We start from the raw sequence: 20104 nt of genomic DNA on the forward strand, positions 1-20104 counted from the left end.
GCAATCGTGGCTTCATTTATTTCCGGGAACCCAGGCGTGACGTCATAACGTCTCGCAGGGCCTCTGACAGTCATAGAGATGACTGGTGATCATCTGGTCACCGGAAATCTCTATGCTTGTCATCCGGTAGTGGGCGATTCTTTCTCCAGGCCCCTGATGGCACTGGAGAGCCCAGAGAAGCATGGGATGGTGGCGGGAGGGGGGATGTCCCCTCTCGTCGCCTATGAGAACGATCAAGTGGCAAAACTACAGCTATGATCATTCTTATGCGCAGAATCACCCGCCGGAAGGAAGGATATCCTAATGATGCCTGTAGCAGCAGGCATCATTCAGATATTCCCACTCAATGTCAAGGGTGTCATATGACGATCTTCGTATTGAAGTGGTTAAAGAGCAACTGAGCTGTGCCTTAAAAAAAAAAAAACACAGGCTGAGGCAAAGAACTAGTCAACAGTATTGCCTGTGGGCCCTTCAACAGATCTTTTCCCTGTTACTGACTTAACATCTCTTTGTTCTACACTGTCTCTGTGTGGAGGTAGCCACCTTGGTAGAGGCAGGCCCTCACATTTTTCATCTCAGAACTCCCAACAAGAAGTGAGAGGCACAATAGCGATATCAACAAATCTCAGTCCGAATCTCCTGAGACTATAAGTCGAAGGCAAGATGCTGTAGATTACACACCTACGGCTACGAGGCTGTAGGACCAGGAGTACCTTATAAATAGTAGACCTTGGTAAAAACACCCTGGTCTGAAAAGATGTTGCACTAGTCTAGCGGATGTGTAGCGGTGTTGTGGTTTCATCACAGTGGAGCAGTGTAAAGTGTTGGCAGCAGCAGCTGCAGAAACTGGAGAGTGAGAAATGGGGCTAAACCGGACAACCCATTGCAACTTTTGGAAGTGGTGAGACGGTCTACTGTAGACTTTTAAAAGTTGCTTGATGCCTATACTTGCCTTGTATGTAACTGAGCTGCTTTATCAATGCCACATTCCTTTACTCATGTTGAATACTATTGCTGCTCCCAGCTCAAAATCACTAATCACCATGCTAATAGTGCTGCTACCCGCTGTCATCTTATGAAAAGACCTTTCGGAGTTCCAAGTACTGAATCTATTCTCCTGAGGGATTGACAAGTTTATCCACATTATCAGTAACGGTCTGGGCTCTCTTATTGAAGGAGGCCTACAATAATCATTTATCCCTTCTGGAACAAAAGATATGTCTTAAAATGTACTCCATGGTCTATTGGTGCCAGCTGAAATTATATCTACATTCAAAGGGCATCCATACATTATCACATCAGCTTATGACCAGTGGAAAGTTTAAGGCCGCGTACACACGGGCAGACTGTCCGTCCAACTAAGTCCGTCAGACAATCCGACAGACAGTCCGTCCTACTTTCGAATGAACGGACTTGACCACACACGATGAACAGACAGTCCGCCGAAAGCTTGCGCGATGACGTGTACAGCACGTACGACGGGACTAGAAATATGACGTCCAATACACTGCAATGCAACCTTCGGCCGTGTAAATCCTTTCTGAGCATGCGCCATACTTAGTCCGTCCAACTTGCCTACTCACGAGCGGACTGTCCGCTGAAACCAAGTTTGGACGGACAATATTACTGAAATTCCGAAAGACTTAGTCCGCCTGACTGTCCGCTGAAAAAGTCCGCTGAAGCCCACACACGAGCGGATTGTCCGCTGAAACACGTTTCAGCGGACCAAGTCCGTCAGTCAGTCCGCCCGTGTGTACGCGGCCTAAGACTTTATTTTCTTTATTTTAGCTAATCCACAGTTTACATGGTTATAGCTGGTTTTGTAAAGTATCCTTATTAGCAATTATCTGATATAGGGGTGTTTTTTGTTGGTGTACAATGGGCATCATTAAGAACCTGGTGGTTTCTAGTATATTCAGCCCATTAGCTTGTATCTCCACACGCTGGTCACGCTAGATAAAATTCATGCCTAAGACAACATTGTCTATTTTTAATGGTGTATAGAGGGCTATTGGTACAATTATTATTATTCAAATACTTTTTCAACTTATGTGGTTCAAATAAAGCTTTATATTGTTATAAACATTGTATTTTGTTTAAAGCCACGTGTCCTAATATAGGCAGCATCTTTTCAGACCATTAAGTCTTTACCAATGTCTACTATGTATATGTTATTGTTGTTTGAGCTGCATGGACCGCACCAATAGAGTGAGTTGGGCATGGTTTCATTTGAACCTAATAATTTTTAAGGCCAGGAGTGCCTTGGCTCCCTCATGCACCAGGAAGTGCAATGCAATTTTTCAGTATGAATTGCGGACAAAATTTATATTTTTTAATGTACTCCAAAGGCACACTTACCATTTCTAGATGTGTCATATAACATATTAAATATACTTTTTTTTTTTCATTTTGGATAGTGTTGGTAATTGTTAGGGGGACAGCCTGGTTCTAACCCATTTCTACTCTAGCCAAAAATAAAAAGATGTGTCTGGAGTTGGGTTTTCATTCCATCACAAAACAAAATATGAGGCACGACAATTAAATTCCTGGAATGACCATAAAATGTTTGTGCGGGAGCATTGTCATGGTGGAGAATCTAATTGTCAGAAGTTCGGTCTTTCACTCCGGACAGATTCCCATAACATTTTTAGAATTTACAAGTAACAATGCTGGTTGACTGTTGTACCATGTTCTATGAACTTGTTGTGAACTATCTCCTTGTGATAAAAAAAACACCAGCTTGAGCGTACAAGGATTCCCACTCTGTCTACATTTGCATCTGTCCTTTGCATTTTTGGCTGTCAACTTCTTGCATCATCCTGGACATCTTAAAGCCCCTCCTTAAACCACCTATTCCTTTTTAAAAACACTTGATTTCTTCATTGACTGTTCTTCATAAGCCTGTTGTAACAGAGCTAACATTTAACTCACCCTTTTGCCAATTTTCTTGCAAAATTTGATGGTAATCCGCTGCTCTAAATACCTTTCCACCAACAGTGCAACGCACACACATATTTCTTCTACTACCCTGTAAAGTGGAAAGTGCAAGTTAGACCATGCCAAAACATGGTTGAGTGCAGATGGCTCTGTGACTCACTACCTATGCTGTGGGCATTCCGGGAATTAAATTGTCACACCTCGTACATGTGATGGCTTACAGTGAGGTGGCTATTTGATTACTCTTTCACGATCTATAATTCTCAATCACTGTTTTCCTCCTAACTGCTATGAAACTCTTCACTTGGTGATTAGATGCTTCCATGAGAGCCTAAAAACACACATGTTTTGTTCATGTTCTTTTAAGGATTCTGAGCAGCGAAAGTGATCCTATAATCTCAGTAGCTCATAGGAAATGAATACAAATTGAATATAAAATAGCCCACATAATAACCTTTTATTAACCTCTAGATGTTGCTGAAAATACATTATTTTAACATTATTATTTCAATTATTTTATGTGTTTTTCTACCTGATAAAATTGCACTGGCATAAACAGAAGGCCATTTATCTCTTGTTGCTTCTAATCTACCACAGCAGTGATTAATTTCAGCCCTCATTTAATTTACATGGAATTTAATTTAAGTAGATCCAATTATATTAAAACAATAATCTTGTATGGATTGTAGTGTAATTATGTTGCAGTGTTGGGGATGGGTGCACAGTGACCTATAAGATGGATATAGCCCAAAGGAGGGCATTGGACAGTCTAAGACCTTATTGATTATATTTCAGCAGCCTTCCAGCTCAGTACTTTCTAAGGCTCGTTTCGCTGCAAGGAGCCACTGGTCAATAATATTTAACTTCATGAGTATAGAATTATTTTGAATATAAAATGGTCGATAAAGGATTCTATTATTAAAATTAGAGTAAAAGAAAATAGAACTTTTATGAATCAGAGGTTTTATTTTCTTGTTTGTAATTGAAAATGATGGTAGAATCCATATCAGTTTCTATAACATTTGCTTTTATTTTTTTATTTTTTTTTATTTTGGTCTGTTTCCTTTAACTTCACTCTGGATACATTTCAACACCCTAGAAAGTAAATGTATTCAAGTCTCTCCTGTTTTTATTAGAAAATATTAGCATAAAAAGCCAGTTTTTACATCTTCATCGCTTGTCGTATTACAAGAATAGAATAGAGAGAAGAACATTTTCAGACAACATATGGGGGTGTATGTATTAAGAATGCATAGAAGGAAAAAAACATCTCAGTAAACGTCTGTGGTCCAAGGTTGCATGATGCAAAGATTCTGATTAAATCCTATGGGCAACAAGAAATGTCCTTTTTTTTTTGTTGCACATTTTCATGCACCAGCCTTATATTCAATCAAGTAAACTAATAGGATGAATTCAGGGAATGAAATTAATAATCTTGCTGCTGTGGGCAATACAGACTAAAGGTAGCCATAGACATGAGATCATTGTTACCCAATTTGACTGGGAGCCAGTGGCGGAACTACCAGGGTCACAATGGCTGCACTTGTGACTCGGGCCCTGGCGTTCCACCACTGTTAGTGGGCTCCAGTGGGGTTGCTGCCCGCAGGGCTCTGTGCAGAGAGAGTCTCTCTCATACAGCCCAGAGCCTGCTATGACCAATCCCCCTCCCTCCTCCCTCGCATGGATGTGAGAAAAGACAGCTGATCTGCTCCTTCTCCTTCTGCCTCTCTCCTCCTGTGTGCACCATGGGAAGTGAGAAGCTAAGCAACTGAATTTCATCATTCAGCTGCTGGGCTTCACACTTCTCGAGGTGCACACACAGGAGGAGAAGGGCAAGGGATGGGGTACTGTCAGTGTAGGCTCTGGGCTGTATGAGAGAGATGCTCTCATCTCAAAAGTCCAGCTGAGGATGCATTGATAGGCGGCACTGAGGGGTTTGCACTGATGATTATTGGCCCTGATCATTGTGTAAACCATGTTCTGACAGTCTTGCCGATTTAACAGCTCTCATTTCCTCACACAGACACAGTGTGGGAGAAAAGGACTGCCGATAACCGTCAAGTCTGTTTACATGTGATCAGCTGATTACATGGCAAAGGGTCACTGTGATTGGCCCTTTACCGTGATCCGAAAGATGCAGCAGTCACAGAGCGTACTATATGTGGATATATATTGGAATATAACTTTGATCATTTTTTTTTTATATATATATATATATTGTGATCCAATAAGCTTTCCTATTCATATTGCTGTATATAAATATGTTTAGTACACCACAAGGCACAGTAGTACATTACCACATTCTGCAGTACACAATGAATCTTGAAGTAGCACAAACTGAATTGCACCACAGCATACTGACATGTTACTACATGTAAAGAGTTTGTAAAAATTTGAAACAAAGGCTGAGAAACAATTGAGCTCAACTCTTTGAGGACTCGCTGGTGTAAGCCACCTGATCCAAGTGCTTTAGTGCTTTAGTCACATTTTTTCCCCAAACTTTCTGAGCTATTCGTGTTGATCTGCCATTCTTCTATTGTAGTATTCGCTACAAGAACAAGAGTTTTTTTGGATTAGTATTGCCATAAATGTTAAGATTTTCTCTCATGCAATCAATAGAGATCGCCCTATCCACACTAAACAGCATGGATGGAAGAATCTCCCCTGCCAGATATTGTATTCTGACAACCACTACTCTCGCAGCTGTCAGAATACCTGAACAGTGACTGCATCTTCATAGTTAGTAAGGTTGAATAAAGACACCAGTCCATCCTGAGTGAGTGTCTACAATTGTCCCTGTACATTGCGCACTCACATCGGTCACTACCCTCAAGGAGCCCACAATCCAAGGTCCCCATTCATAAACTAGGGCCAATTTTGGACAGAAGCAAATTAACCTACCTGCATGTCTTTGGACTACCCAGAGGAAACCAACGCAGGCACAGGGAGAACATGCAAACTCCAGGCAGGTAGTGTCGTGGTTGGGATTCGAACCAGTGACCCTTCTTACTGCTAGGCGAGAGTGCTAACCACTACAACACTGTGTCGTCCATCTTACTGGCTGCAGTTGCTGTTTGGCCCAGTATATTCCGCCTGGCTCCTTCCATTTTCAGATTGACGTTTGTTGAGCCAGATGGTCGAATTTCAACAGGAACTGGATCTAATTGAGCCATGTATGGACAGTGATACTCTGTTGTTCATTTTGAAATTTTTGCTTCCTTAATTTTACAGCCTGTTTATCATAACTGATCCTTCAAGAGTATTCACTTTTCTCAATTACTGGAAACTAGATGCCAATTGTGTTTTCTAGTCACATTCAAAATATATAAAATGCTGTTTTATTTGCTCTTATATTTGTAAAGGCTAGGGATTGTTTATATATTGCTAATAGCCTTGCAGTTCTGTTAAATTTTGTGCAATTACAGCATTTTTACCATTGTATTTTTTTGAACCTGTAATTATGAGCTAAAGCTTTGCTTGCATTATATCAAGCCCTGCTCCTTTTTTTTTTTTTCCTTTGTGTTGAAGTAATTGTAGGTCCTTTCAGTTTCTGATTACTTTTACCACACAGTGTGAGTTAACCCTCACAATGACAAACGCCTAGATTATTTTTTCATAGTTTCCCCTGCAGTTTTTGGGAACAAAGTTGTTTTTGTCTTCACATCTGTTTCAGTGCTTTTAGGTAAGGATTGAAAAGTAAGAATCAGGAAGAGGCCGGTAGACCAACAAGGTTGTGTTGCCTGCTTTTCTCATTATTTACTTTACCTTAACCCTCCGCCTGTTGTAGCACAGTAATTCAGATCTCTCAGTGGAAATCATGACCGCTTCCCACATACATTAATAAATTCTGGTATGTGACAGCCATTATGCCTTTGCGGCTTAATATACTGAAATATAAATACTGATATGCCTGGAAAAACTTACAAGTGAATTTTATCTGAGTATTTTGGAGGCAAATAGGCTGCAGCATATGGACATTGTTATACGATTTGCCTCATTAGTCGGGAATACCAGAAGGACAAATGCTCATGCTGTCCATACCAGTTACCACTCCAGATGTCATTCTTCTCATGTGGGTTAAAAAAGGAAAATTGTATTTGTTTTTTGTAACACAGTTGCAACCAACTTGGTCTTGTTCATTACTTTATTAACTGCATTCAGGGGCGGACTGACCATTCGGCCACTCGGGCACTGGGCCACTAGGGGGCCCCATCAGGGTTGCCAGCCTCAGTAAAACCAGGGACAGTATGTAAAAATCTTTTTATTAATTTTTTTTGTCTCTGAAATGACATCCTTTTGGTCTAAAAATCCAGAGGTTATAGCTGCCCCACCTCTCCAGTACCTTCTCAGCCAATAGAAACATGTCTGTGTATACTGTGTGATTGTATACTGTGTGACCCCATAATCTCTGATTGCCTGGGGGCCCCATAATCTCCTATTGCTCGGGGGCCCCATAATCTCCTATTGCCCGGGGGGCCCCATGAGTTGTCAGTCCGCCCCTGACTGCATTATTCTTCAGCAACCAATTAGAATACATCATGTACTGGTCTGGCTTTAGCAACGGGAATCCTAGTTGTTTGCTAGGAATTTCTGAACTCAAAGTATATCTAAAAAAAAAGAAGTTAATATTGCAGCTTGCTACTCTTTTAACCACTTTCAGACCGGACCATTTTGCTGGTAAATGACCAGAGGTCTTTTTACAATTTGGCACTGCGCTGCTTTAACTGGTAATTGCGCGGTCATGCAATGTTGTACCCAAACAAAATTTGCGTCCTTTTCTTCCCACAAATAGAGCTTTCTTTTGATGGTATTTGATTGCCTCTGCGATTTTTATTTTTTGCGATATAAACGTAAAAAGACCGCAAATTTTGAAAAAAAATGATATTTTCTACTTTTTGTTATTAGAAAAATCCAATAAACTCAATTTTAGTCATACATTTAGGCCAAAATGTATTCAGCCACATGTCTTTGGTAAAAAAAAAGTCAATAATTGTATATTTATTGGTTTGCGCAAAAGTTGTCACATCTACAAACTAAGGTACGTTTTCTGGAATTTACGCAGCTTTTAGTTTACGACTGCCTATCTCATTTCTTGAGGTGCTAAAATGGCAGGGCAGTACAAAACCCCCCCAAATGACCCCATTTTGGAAAGTAGACACCCTAAGGAAATTGATAAGTGGCATGTTGAGCCCATTGAATATTTTATTTTTTTGCCTCAAGCGATTGAATAATGACAAAAAATAATTTTTTTTTTTTTTTTTACACAAAGTTGTCACTAAATGATATATTGCTCACACATGCTATGGGCATATGTGAAATGACACCCCAAAATAAATTCTGCTGCTTCTCCTGAGTACGGGGATACCACATATGTGGGACTTTTTGGGAGCCTATCTGCGTACGGGGCCCCGAAAACCAAGCACCGCCTTCAGGCTTTCTAAGGGCGTACATTTTTGATTTCACTTCTCACTACCTATCACAGTTTTGAAGGCCATAAAATGCCAAGATGGCACAAAACCCCCACAAATGACCCCATTTTAGAAAGTAGACACCCCAAGCTATTTGCTGAGAGGCATTTTGAGTCCATGGAATATTTTATATTTTGCCACAAGTTGTGGGAAAATTACAAACTTTAATTTTTTTTTATTTTTTTTTCACAAAGTTGTCACTAAATGATATATTGCTCACACATGCTATGGGCATATGTGAAACGACACCCCAAAATAAATTCTGCTGCTTCTCCTGAGTACGGGGATACCACATATGTGGGACTTTTTGGGAGCCTAGCCGCGTACGGGGCCCCGAAAACCAAGAACCGCCTTCAGGTTTTCTAAGGGCGTAAATATTTGACTTCACTCCTCACTACCTATTACAGTTTTGAAGGCCATAAAATGCCAAGATGGCACAAAACCCCCACAAATGACCCCATTTTAGAAAGTAGACACCCCAAGCTATTTGCTGAGAGGCATGTTGAGTCCATGGAATATTTTATATTTTGCCACAAGTTGCGGGAAAATTACAAACTTTTTTTTTTTTTTTTCACAAAGTTGTCACTAAATGATATATTGCTCACGCATGCCATGGGCATATGTGAAATGACACCCCAAAATAAATTCTGCTGCTTCTCCTGAGTACGGGGATACCACATATGTGGGACTTTTTGGGAGCCTAGCCGCGTACGGGGCCCCGAAAACCAAGCACTGCCTTCAGGATTTCTAAGGGCGTTACAGTTTTGAAGGCCATAAAATGCCAAGATGGCACAAACCCCCCCCAAATGACCCCATTTTGGAAAGTAGACACCCCTAAATTTAGGGGTACACTAGTGAGACTAGGTAATAAATGGCGGGTGCCCTGAAACTATAAAAAAAATAACTAACCAACCAGCGTCACCTGTAACAGTTATATGGTGATCACTGGTGAAAGGGTTAACTAGGGGGCAATCAGGGGGCTTTATGCGGTAGTATATGGGGGTCCCTGGCGCTATAAAAAGCTGCGGCGAACCTAAATACCTACCTGCCTAACTAGCGTCACCTGTGACACTAATACAGCGATCAGAAAAACGATCGCTTATTAGGCTGGGTTCACACTGGAGCGATGTGGGAACGCCACGAATGCGCGGCGGGTTCCCGCATCACATGCCTCCCGGCGGCAGTTCACACTGCCCTATGCGAACTGCTGGGAGTGTCAGTGAAATGTTAATGACACCCCCAGATCAGTTCGCATATCGCAGTGCGATCTGCAAACTCGGATCGCATGGTGTGAACACCCATGCGATCCGATTCTGCTGCGGACCAAAAAAAGGGTCCCGTGCGAGTTTGCGGCGGGTGCGGCGGGTGCGACACGAATTCAGCCATACTATCTGTATGGCTGAACTCGAATCGCACAGAGATTGGATGTGATTTGCACTGCAGTGCGGTGCGAATCACATCCGTTCTCATAAACCGCTGCAATGTGAACCCAGCCTTAGTGACACTGGCGACGGGGGGTGATCACGGGGTTAAACCTTTATTGGGGGGGTTAGGGGGGTACCTTAGAACTAAAGGGGGCTAACCCTAACTGCCCTAACAGTTATTACAGTCACAAATGACACCCGCCGGGTGATCAGGGGGTTAAACCTTTATTAGGTAATAAATGGCGGGTGCCCTGAAACTATAAAAAAATAACTAACCAACCAGCGTCACCTGTAACAGTTATATGGTGATCACTGGTGAAAGGGTTAACTAGGGGGAAATCAGGGGGCTTTATGCGGTAGTATATGGGGGTCCCTGGCGCTATAAAAAGCTGCGGCGAACCTAAATACCTACCTGCCTAACTAGCGTCACCTGTGACACTAATACAGCGATCAGAAAAATGATCGCTTATTAGGCTGGGTTCACACTGGAGCGATGCGGGAATGCCACGAATCCGTGGCGGGTTCCCGCATCGCATGCCTCCCGGCGGCAGTTCACACTGCCCTATGCGAACTGCTGGGAGTGTCAGTGAAATGTTAATGACACCCCCAGATCAGTTCGCATATCGCAGTGCGATCTGCAAACTCGGATCGCATGGTGTGAACACCCATGCGATCCGATTCTGCTGCGGACCAAAAAAAGGGTCCCGTGCAGGTTTGCGGCGGGTGCGGCGGGTGCGACACGAATTCAGCCATACTATCTGTATGGCTGAACTCGAATCGCACAGAGATCGGATGTGATTTGCACTGCAGTGCGGTGCGAATCACATTCGTTCTCATAAACCGCTGCAATGTGAACCCAGCCTTAGTGACACTGGCGACGGGGGGTGATTACGGGGTTAAACCTTTGTTGGGGGGGTTAGGGGGGCACATTAGAACTAAAGGGGGCTAACCCTAACTGCCCTAACAGTTATTACAGTCACAAATGACACCAATGCAAAAAAAAAAAAAAAAAAAAAAAAAAGCAATTGGTGTCACTGTGACTGGGGGGGCAGGGGTAATTGGGGGGTGATCGGGGGGTAAAGGGGGGTGTGAGTGTGCCTGGCATGTTCTACTGTGTAGTGTAGTGCTTGTGCAACTCACCGATGCTCTCTCCTCGGTGCCGGAACGAAAAATACCGACACGGAGGAGAGAATACATCACTTCCTCTCCTGTGTTTACATTACAGGAGAGGAAGTGATGTCACCGGACATTTTCATTCGTCGGGAGCGATCGCGAGGGGGTGGCCATGAATAAATGGCCGTCCCCTCGTCCGGGATCGCTCCCGAACAAATACCGACCGCCGCAGGCACCGGGCGGGGGCCCGATCGGGCCCCCGACCCGCGGGCAGGCAAGGACGTACATGTAAGCCCTTATGCCTGCCCATGCCATTCTGTCGACGTACATCGTCGTGCGGCGGTCGGCAAGTGGTTAAAGTGGTAGTAAAGGATCACCTTTCCTAATATGTTACAGGTTAAGCCCCATACACACTATCAGATTTTCTGCTGATTTTTGTCTTCAGATTTACCAAAAACATGTAGTGGAAGGGTATAAATTGAAGCTCCTAAGGTTTGACATATTATATGGTTTTGGTAAATCTGAAGGAAAAAATCAGCAGAAAATCTGATAGTGTGTATGGGGCTTTACTCCCATATTCAGGGTGTAAATTATAACATGTTACTTTTGCAGCTGGCTCTGATCCCCGTTGTGACAGCGAGTGGGGGATCTTCTCCCAGCACTCACTGTCACAATTTAAACAAAAAATGGCCATGTGGGGCTCCACCCACCCGGTCGCGTCATTCATTCACAGAGTTCTGTGAATGCGAGAACTACAAGTAGTAGAACTACGAGTACATTGTCTGTTTTTAGTTCTTAATGAACTACCAGGGCACTGATGAGCTCTCTAGGTAGTTCATTGATGCTTCCTATCATTGTTTAACTATTTGCTCGTATTAGGTATAAGCAGACAGCTTACACTGACAGTCTGCAAGAGCCCTGCATTGCACCTGCGATCTGCTGATTTCGAGTGCAATGCTTTGCTGGCTGAAAGTAAAATAAATAAATAAATTCATATTTTTTACCTGCAAAACGATGTACATTTACTTTTTTTTTTTACTAAGGGATAAGTTCCCCCACTTATCCCTTAAAATGGTAGTAAAGTGTTAAAAAAAAAAAAAAAATAGAAAAAAAAAAATTCCCTCTGAAAGTCAATGTCATAATGTGCTAGTATGCACCGCATACTAGCTCGTTATGAGAGACTTGCCTTAAATCGAAGCCCTCCAGTGGCACACTGTCACTGGTGACAGCTTCCATCTGCACCCGGTTTTCCTCCTGCTCCAGTCATTTAATTGGGTGAGCTGTCCTTTCAGATCACATGTGCCTGTGACATATGCTGCAGAAGTAGTGAATATTTGGTGCAAGTTTAGGAGATATGCCTTGTACCTACAGGTAAGCTTTATCATAAGCTTACCTGTAGGTACAAGTAAGCAAGTGGTGTTTAGTTCTGCTTTAAATCTGAACTCTAAACACAAAAGCTCTAACCTGTGTAGAGAACAGAGCTGTGGAAAAGATTCACCAGGCCTGTCTGCAGGAAACTTCCGGAGAGGTGCAGATACAGCAACGGTTCCACACTGAATCACTGCACAAATCCTGGAGAAATACAAAAAGCACACCAGGATTTAAATAAAATGCAAAATACTTATGGTACTTACAGCACCTTGAAAAAGTATTCACACCCCTTGAAATTTTCCACATTTTGCCATGTTACAACCAAAAACGTAAATGTGTTTTATTGGGATTTTATGTGATAGACCAACACAAACTGGTGCATAATTGTGAAGTGTAAGGAAAATAATAAATGGTTTAAAAACTTTGTTTACAAATATATATCTGAAAAGTGTGGTATGTATTTGTATTCAGCCCCCCTGAGTCAATACTTTGTAGAACCGCCTTTGGCTGCAATTACAGCTGCGAGAATTTTTAGGGATGTCTCTGCCAGCTTTGCACATCTTGAGAGTGAAATTTTTTCCCATTCTTCTTTGTAAAATAGCTCAAGCTCTATCAGATTGGATTGCATCTGTGAACAGCAATTTTCAAGTCTTGCAACAGATTCTCAATTGGATTTAGGTCTGGACTTTGACTGGGCCATTCTAACACAGGAATATGCTTTAATCTAAACCATTCCATTGTAGCTCTGGCTGTATGTTTAGGGTCGATGTCCTGTTGAAAGGTGAACCTCCACCCCAGTCTCAAGTCTTTTGCATACCACAACACGTTTTCTTCTAAGATTGCCCTGTATTTGGCTCCATCCATCTTCCCATCAACTTTGAACAGCTTTCTTGTCCCTGCTGAAGAAAAGCATGCCCGCAACATGATGCTGCTACCACTGTTTCGCAGTTGGGATAGTGTGTTCAGTGTGATGTGCAGTGTTATTTTTCTGCCGTACATAGCATTTTGCTTTTAGGCTAAAAGCTAAATCTGACCAGAGCACCTTCTTCCACATGATTGCTCTGTCCCCCACATGGCTTTTCGCAAACTGCAAACAGGACTTTATATGGCTTTCTTTCAACAATGGCTTTCTTCTTACTACACTTCCATAAAAGCCAGATATGTGGAGTGTATGACTGATAGTTGTCCTGTGGACAGATTCTCCCACCTGAGCTGTGGATCTCTGCAGCGCCTCCAGAATTACCATGGGCCTCTGGGCTACTTTTCTGATTAAGGCTCTTCTTGCCCAGCCTGTCTGTTTAGGTCGATGGCCATGTCTTGGTAGGTTTGCCGCTGTGCCATACTCAATCTATTTTCAGATGATGGATTGAACAGTGCTCCACGGGATATTTTTTTATAACCTAACTCGCCTTGTAACTTCTCCACAACTTTATCCCTGTCCTGTCTGTTGTGTTGGCCTTCATGATGCTATTCACGAAGGTTCTGGAAACTAACCTCCTGAGGGCTTCACAGAACAGCTGTATTTATACTGAGTTTAAATTACACACAGGTGGACTCTATTTACTAATTAGGTGACTTCTGAAGGCAATTGGTTCCACTAGATTTTAGTTAGGGGTTTCAGAGTAAAGGGGGCTGAATACAAATGCACGCCACACTTTTCAGATATTTATTTGAAAAAAAAAATTTTAAAGCGATTTATCATTTTCCTTCCACTTCACAATTATGTGCTAATTTGTATTGGTCTATCACATAAAATCACAATAAAATACATTTAGCTTTTTGGTTGTAACATGACAAAATGTGGAAAATTTCAAGTGGAATAAATATTTTTTCATAGTACTGTACATGAATCTGCAGTCCTCTATTTTCTGCACTGCAGAGTAGAATACTTCTTATTAGCTATCTAGCAGCAGGGTCTTCTCAGGCTCCAGGAGGCAATGATGTCATGGGGGGGTCTGCAGTGATGTCCAGAGATGGAATTGAGTAACGCTGGCCTTTTACCCCTGGAGATTTTTGTTACTACAAGGAAGTTTCAAAATTGTTTGTTCAAGCATTTGATGTTGCCTTTATGGACTCAACGAAATTCAAACAACTTTTCATTCAAGCGCCATGTTAGTGTCTTTATTTTCAATTGAGGATACCACTATATTTGAGTTTTTATATACATTTAGTTTTAAGATATGCCATGAAGCGTGGGGTTGTGAAGGATATAGTATACACTATATTACCAAAAGTATTGACACCTGGCTTTACACACATTAACTTTATTGGCATCCCAATCTTAGCCCGTAGGGTTTAATATTGAGTTGGCACACCCTTTGCAGCTATAACCGCTTAAACTCTTCTGGGAAGGCTGTCCACAAGGTTTAGGAGTGTGTCTATGGAATGTTTGACCATTTTTCCAGAAGCGCATTTGTGAGGTCAGGCACTGATTTGGAGAAGAATGCCTGGCTTGCAGTCTCCACTCTAATTCATCCCAAAGGTTTCATAGTTCCATAGTTAGTAAGGTTGAATAAAGACACCAGTCCATCCAAGGTGTTATATTGGGTTGAGGTCAGGACTATGTGCAGGCCAGTCAAGTTCCTCCACTCCAAACTCACTCATCCATGTCTTTATAGACCTTGTTTGTGCACTGGTACGCAGCCATGTTGGAACAGGAAGGGGCCACCCCCAAATCTGTTCCCAACCCCTGAAAAACAACCCCACACCATAATCCTCCCTCCACCAAATGCTGTGGACCAGTGCACAGCACAAGGTCCATAAAAACATGAATGACCGAGTTTCCTTATCTATTCAAGTAAAGTGCTGCAGAGAAAAGGACTATCTTCAGTCCTTTTCTGTCTCAAAAAAAAAAGCTATGGGGGTCTGTTTAGACCTCTGATATCTCACCAAAGACCGCCCCAAAAAAAAAAAAGAATTTAAAAATATAACTGTAAAATAATATAACTGTAAAAATTTAAAAAAAATAAAAGTTAAAAAAACATAGTAAGACCCAGTGACCCCCCCCCCCCCCAGGTCTGGCCGCACCCAGCTTCTCCATGATTAGGGGCCTCCCTCACTCACCCCTCCACGGTGACAGTCTTTCCCTGCAGCCACCCCTCCATGGCTTCCTTGGGAGAAGCCAGAAGACCGTAGCGAATATTAATTAGCTATTTATGTTTGCTTTGCGCCTCAAGCCCAACCTTTTTTTCAAGACAATTAGAGCCTTAGGTTCTAATCTTGTGGCTTGAAAAAAAAAAACCTCATACAAACATATGAGTCCAGCGCGCTGCAAGAGGGGAAGTGCCCCTAATGGACCGGCCGCTTTTGGTAAGACCCCTTTCACATGGAGCAGACTCTGTAAAGCAGATCTGCTTGCTCAGCGGGGGGACAAGCCTGTTTGCACATGCCCATTTACATCAGCCTTTCCATAGAGAACAATGGGTGGTCCAGTTGGGCTTGCCTGAAAAACGGACAGGCAGATCCGATCAGTGTGCTTGTGTGAAAGGGGTCTAAGGCCTTGTTCACACAGGGCATACCTTTACACGGATGCACAGGTGTTCCGTGCATCTCTGTGCAGGCAGTCCCATTAATGTCATTTGGGATGTAGCAACTGCATGAACAGAGCCACTGCTCACAATTTGACATCCATGTAGGTCCAGTTGCATGTCCCTGAGCTCACACTCTCTGCGTTCGGGATGGTGTACCCACACGGTTATTAGATTGGGAACAGCAGCTATGCCTGTGCAGCCATTGCATCCCGATTTACATAAATGGGACTGCCTGTACGGGGATGCATGGAACACCTGTGCCTTCCTGTGTGGATAAACATGGCCCCCCATGTGAACGATTCTTTTGTAGCAATTTAACAGGAACTGTGTAAGTTATGTTGTGTTTATGAATACTATTAATGATTTTAGTGTATTTTTAGCAAAAATATTTCAATAAACATTTGCGCAAACATCGCGCTGCCTTAAAAATTAGTAGCACCTTCTTTTTATTCTACTGGCCATGTGCTTTTAGAACATGTATGGTTTGGGGGGTCTTTTACAAACTCTGAAATCTGTAAAAGGAAAAAGGAAAACCTCCAGATTTTCTAAAGCTTTTGCGTTTGTCCGATTTTCACTATTTCTCAAAAAGGCGCAATTTAAAATATACAAATATTTGTTATGTAATAACGCCATACAGGTTAAGATTTTATATTTAGTTGGAATTTAGCAGGAATTTTGAAAATAATTAGCTGTGTTTTAGTGTATTTTTAGGAAAAATATTGTTTTTATAAACACTTGCGCAAATACCGCGGGGCCTAAAAAATCTGTAGGACCTCTTTTTTTATTCCAGAGGTCACGTGCTTACAGAAAATATATGCTTTGGGAGGTATTTTACAAACTGAAAGCTGTAAGTGAAAAATTAAAACCTCCAGATTTTTATAGAAATTTTTGGGTATGTTCGATTTTTAACCATTTTGCAAAAAGGCTCAATTAAAAATTTACAAATATTTGTTATTTATTAACTCCATATAGTTTAAACTTTTATATTTAGTAGGGATTTAGCAGGAATTTTGTAAAATGTGCTTTGTTTTTATCTGCTAATAATGGTTTTAGTGTATTTTTTGCAAATATATTGGTTTGATAAACATTTGCGCAAATACCGCAGGGTTTTAGTGTATTTTTTGCAAATATATTGGTTTGATAAACATTTGTGCAAATACCACAGGGTCTAAAAAAATCTGTAGTACCTTCCTTTTATTCTAGAGGTCATATGCTTTCAGAAATGTATGATTTTGGGGGTCTTTCACAAATTCTGAAAGCTGTAAGGGAAAAATTAAAACCTTCATATTTTAGAGAAATTTGAATATTTACACTTTTGTGTGTGTTCAATTTTCACAATTTCACAAAAAGGCACAATTTAAAAGTTACAAATATTTGTTACTTATTAATTCTATACAGGTCAGGCTATTATATTTAGTATAAATTTTGTAAAATTTGCTGTGTATTTATCTGCTAATCATGATTTTAGTGGATTTTTAGCAAAAATATTGTTTTGATAAACATTTGTGCAATTTGGTTTGGGGGGTCTTTTACAAACTTTGAAAGCTATAAGTGAAAAATAAAAAAGCAATGGAAAAATTGCAAAAATGGTCAGGCCACCTGAGTGTAAAAAATGGAGCGCAGGGCCTGGCAGTGAAAGGCTTAAAGGTGTTCCATTGAAGTTGGAGATCAAAAATACCTAAATATGCTTATAAAAAAATTATTTTTTTTTTGATTGGAGGACAACTGAACGTACAAGTGTGAACAGGCACATTTGGAAAGAATGGAATTCTACATAGTCCAGTGTAGGGAAATGCACTTAAATGTGAATGGAGGCCAAAGAATTTCATATTGCTAATTTCGGATAAGCAAATTGCTTAGGTTTATATTGTGGTAATGCTGCTCTTGTTAGCACTTCTGCATTTTTAGCCGCTTAGTGGTAGTTTGAGCTTAGAACAGATGTGCAATTTTCTTCATTATCCTCAAAAGACCGCATGCTTTGCATTTCAGTTTTCATTCAACATTACAGATTGAGATTTTTTAATCTATGCAAATAGATTTTACATAAAAATAACAAATTATACGCTTTCATTCATTCTGCTTTTGTTCCAGAAAAAGCTCTCCCTACTACAAGCAGCAAATAGTGCCAAAAGTAGAGAAAGATGCAACCTGTCAGTTCACTAGGTACCATCGGTGCAGCCATTTTGTGCTTTTTTTTTTTTCTCAGTGATGTCACTAGTTTCTAGTGAAATGATAGGCTGTATTTGCAATTATATGGTTTAGGAATGGCTTCCTACAGAACGTGTGGGTGACAGATTTAACTTAATGGCTTGGATGCTACGGAGTTGTACAATTGAAGCTGTTCTCCAGAAGTTTTCTTTCAGTGATTTGTCCTGGGAAAACCATTGCACATATTCAGACCAAGGCAGTGTGAACTTTGTGTTCATTTTACCAAATAAAAGCAGTCACAGTAGATCTGTATTAAAAAAAAATTCTATCAAACTTCAGTTTTCTAACCTACACTGCTTTTAAAACATGTATATTTGCTATCTTACTAGTTGCTTTGGGTAACGGGCTCCTTCCATTTTATTAGCCGTATTGAACGGTCCTGGCTGTAAAATGAATGGTTTTTTAATTGAGGAGACCCCGGCTTTTCTGCTTGTTATCGAGAGATCATTATTTTGGATAGGGAAAGTCTGGTTTTAAGTCTTGCACACTGTCTGTACATGGTGACTCATAGGTATATAATGTGATTTGACTTTTCCAAGAATATGCTCTAACATCATGGTCTGTAATGACATTATGCCGTAATGAAGTTAGGTCTTGGATAATGGATTTATAAGTATTATATCACACAGAACTGGATGGCTTAAAACTGACTGCACTGTTATAAATAAGAACTAAACCTTATTATGAATGAACAATATGTATAATTTTTCACATTTGGTATTAACGAATCAACCAAAGGCTTCTACTCTTGTGGAAGTAAAACTCCCAACATGCATATTTGGAAATTAAATGAGAAATTGAAGCTTGCCTCTCCACAGCACAACAAAGCCACAGCAAAATTTTAACTTCAGGTTGACCATTTCTCAAACATCGAGCACTGGCCAAAGAAGCATGAGTTTCCATAGCTTTTGAACACCATGCTTACAAGTCACGCTCCTGGTCTGCGTTTCCATTGGCTGCTTAATTTGCTGTCATTGTCACTGTTGTGTCCAGACATCCTTTGTTTGTTTCAGGCTTGCATTGGCTTTCTTTGTATTTTTGAACTGTTATATCATGTTAATGGTGTTGTGGTATTTTAGGAGGGACTGTAGCATATAGAGGCAGACTGCTGAGCTAGAAATTGTTAAAAAACTAAAGTGGAAGCTTTTTTTTTTTTTTTTTTCTTGTAGGTTAGAATTATTCTACATTAAGTATGCCCCAGCTAATTAAGATAACGTCATGCTTGAGCAGAAATTTACCTCAGATTCTCTTTTGAAAAAGCTCCTGGATTTCTTCCAGAGGTTGTCTTAAGTTCTGGTCACGCACAATATAAAACTTTAGTCTCGCTATGTTCGGAAAAGTAATGCAGTCAGGGACATGACTAGTTGAAATATTTTATGATACCCTAAAGTCCATAGGGAAATCAATATTTTTTTTTACCACTAAGATCCAGGATCAGTATTTGAGGAATGCCACATTTAATTCAGATTTCCCCATGCACCTGATGAGTTTATGATTTAGAAATGGTTGGGACTCGAGTAACTTAATAATAATGCATAGGACAAATCAGAAACACATGTTCCTTCGAAGATTACATGTTTGCTGCAGCTGTAATTCAATAAAGGGGTGTTGTGTAGATCTTATGCAAGGTCTGTTTCAAAGGAATTTAGGGCCCCAGAAGTTGATAGCTTAGTCACTGATCATCTGACTAGTTGAGCGATGTGATCATGCTGCAGGAGGATTTCTTAATGGTTTGGCCCTTTGTGTCTCCAGGAGGAAGAGTAAAAACTTGGAAACGCAGATGGTTCATCCTGACTGATAACTGTCTCTATTACTTTGAATACACAACGGTAAGTGATTATTCCATACCCAAACAAGTACTTTGTAAATATGGGATTGGAGCAATTCTCAGAAATTAAAAGGAAACCGCAAAATCCTTAAATCACCATTACCCAATTAAATAGACTCAACAAACCACCACATGGACAAAAAATATATTAAAACCACAAATTACAAAAGCTGAAACCAGAAACTGCCTTCATAAACTATTATATTTATTAATACAAATACCCAA

General features: G+C 40.9%; 1 protein-coding gene across 1 annotated transcript in view; it reads left to right on the forward strand.

Moving 5' to 3' along the window:
• Positions 1–20104, forward strand: part of CYTH3 (cytohesin 3) — a 223502-nt gene that overhangs the window by 191644 nt on the left and 11754 nt on the right. Inside the window, exon 10 of the mRNA XM_077449020.1 lies at positions 19804–19880. Coding sequence (XP_077305146.1) covers positions 19804–19880 — 77 coding nt within the window. The remainder of the gene's footprint in view (positions 1–19803; positions 19881–20104) is intronic.

This window comes from Lithobates pipiens, unplaced genomic scaffold (assembly GCF_037356315.1).
Source record: "Lithobates pipiens isolate NorthernLeopardFrog02 unplaced genomic scaffold, aLitPip1_a1.2 Scaffold_22, whole genome shotgun sequence".
Taxonomy (NCBI): domain Eukaryota; kingdom Metazoa; phylum Chordata; class Amphibia; order Anura; family Ranidae; genus Lithobates; species Lithobates pipiens.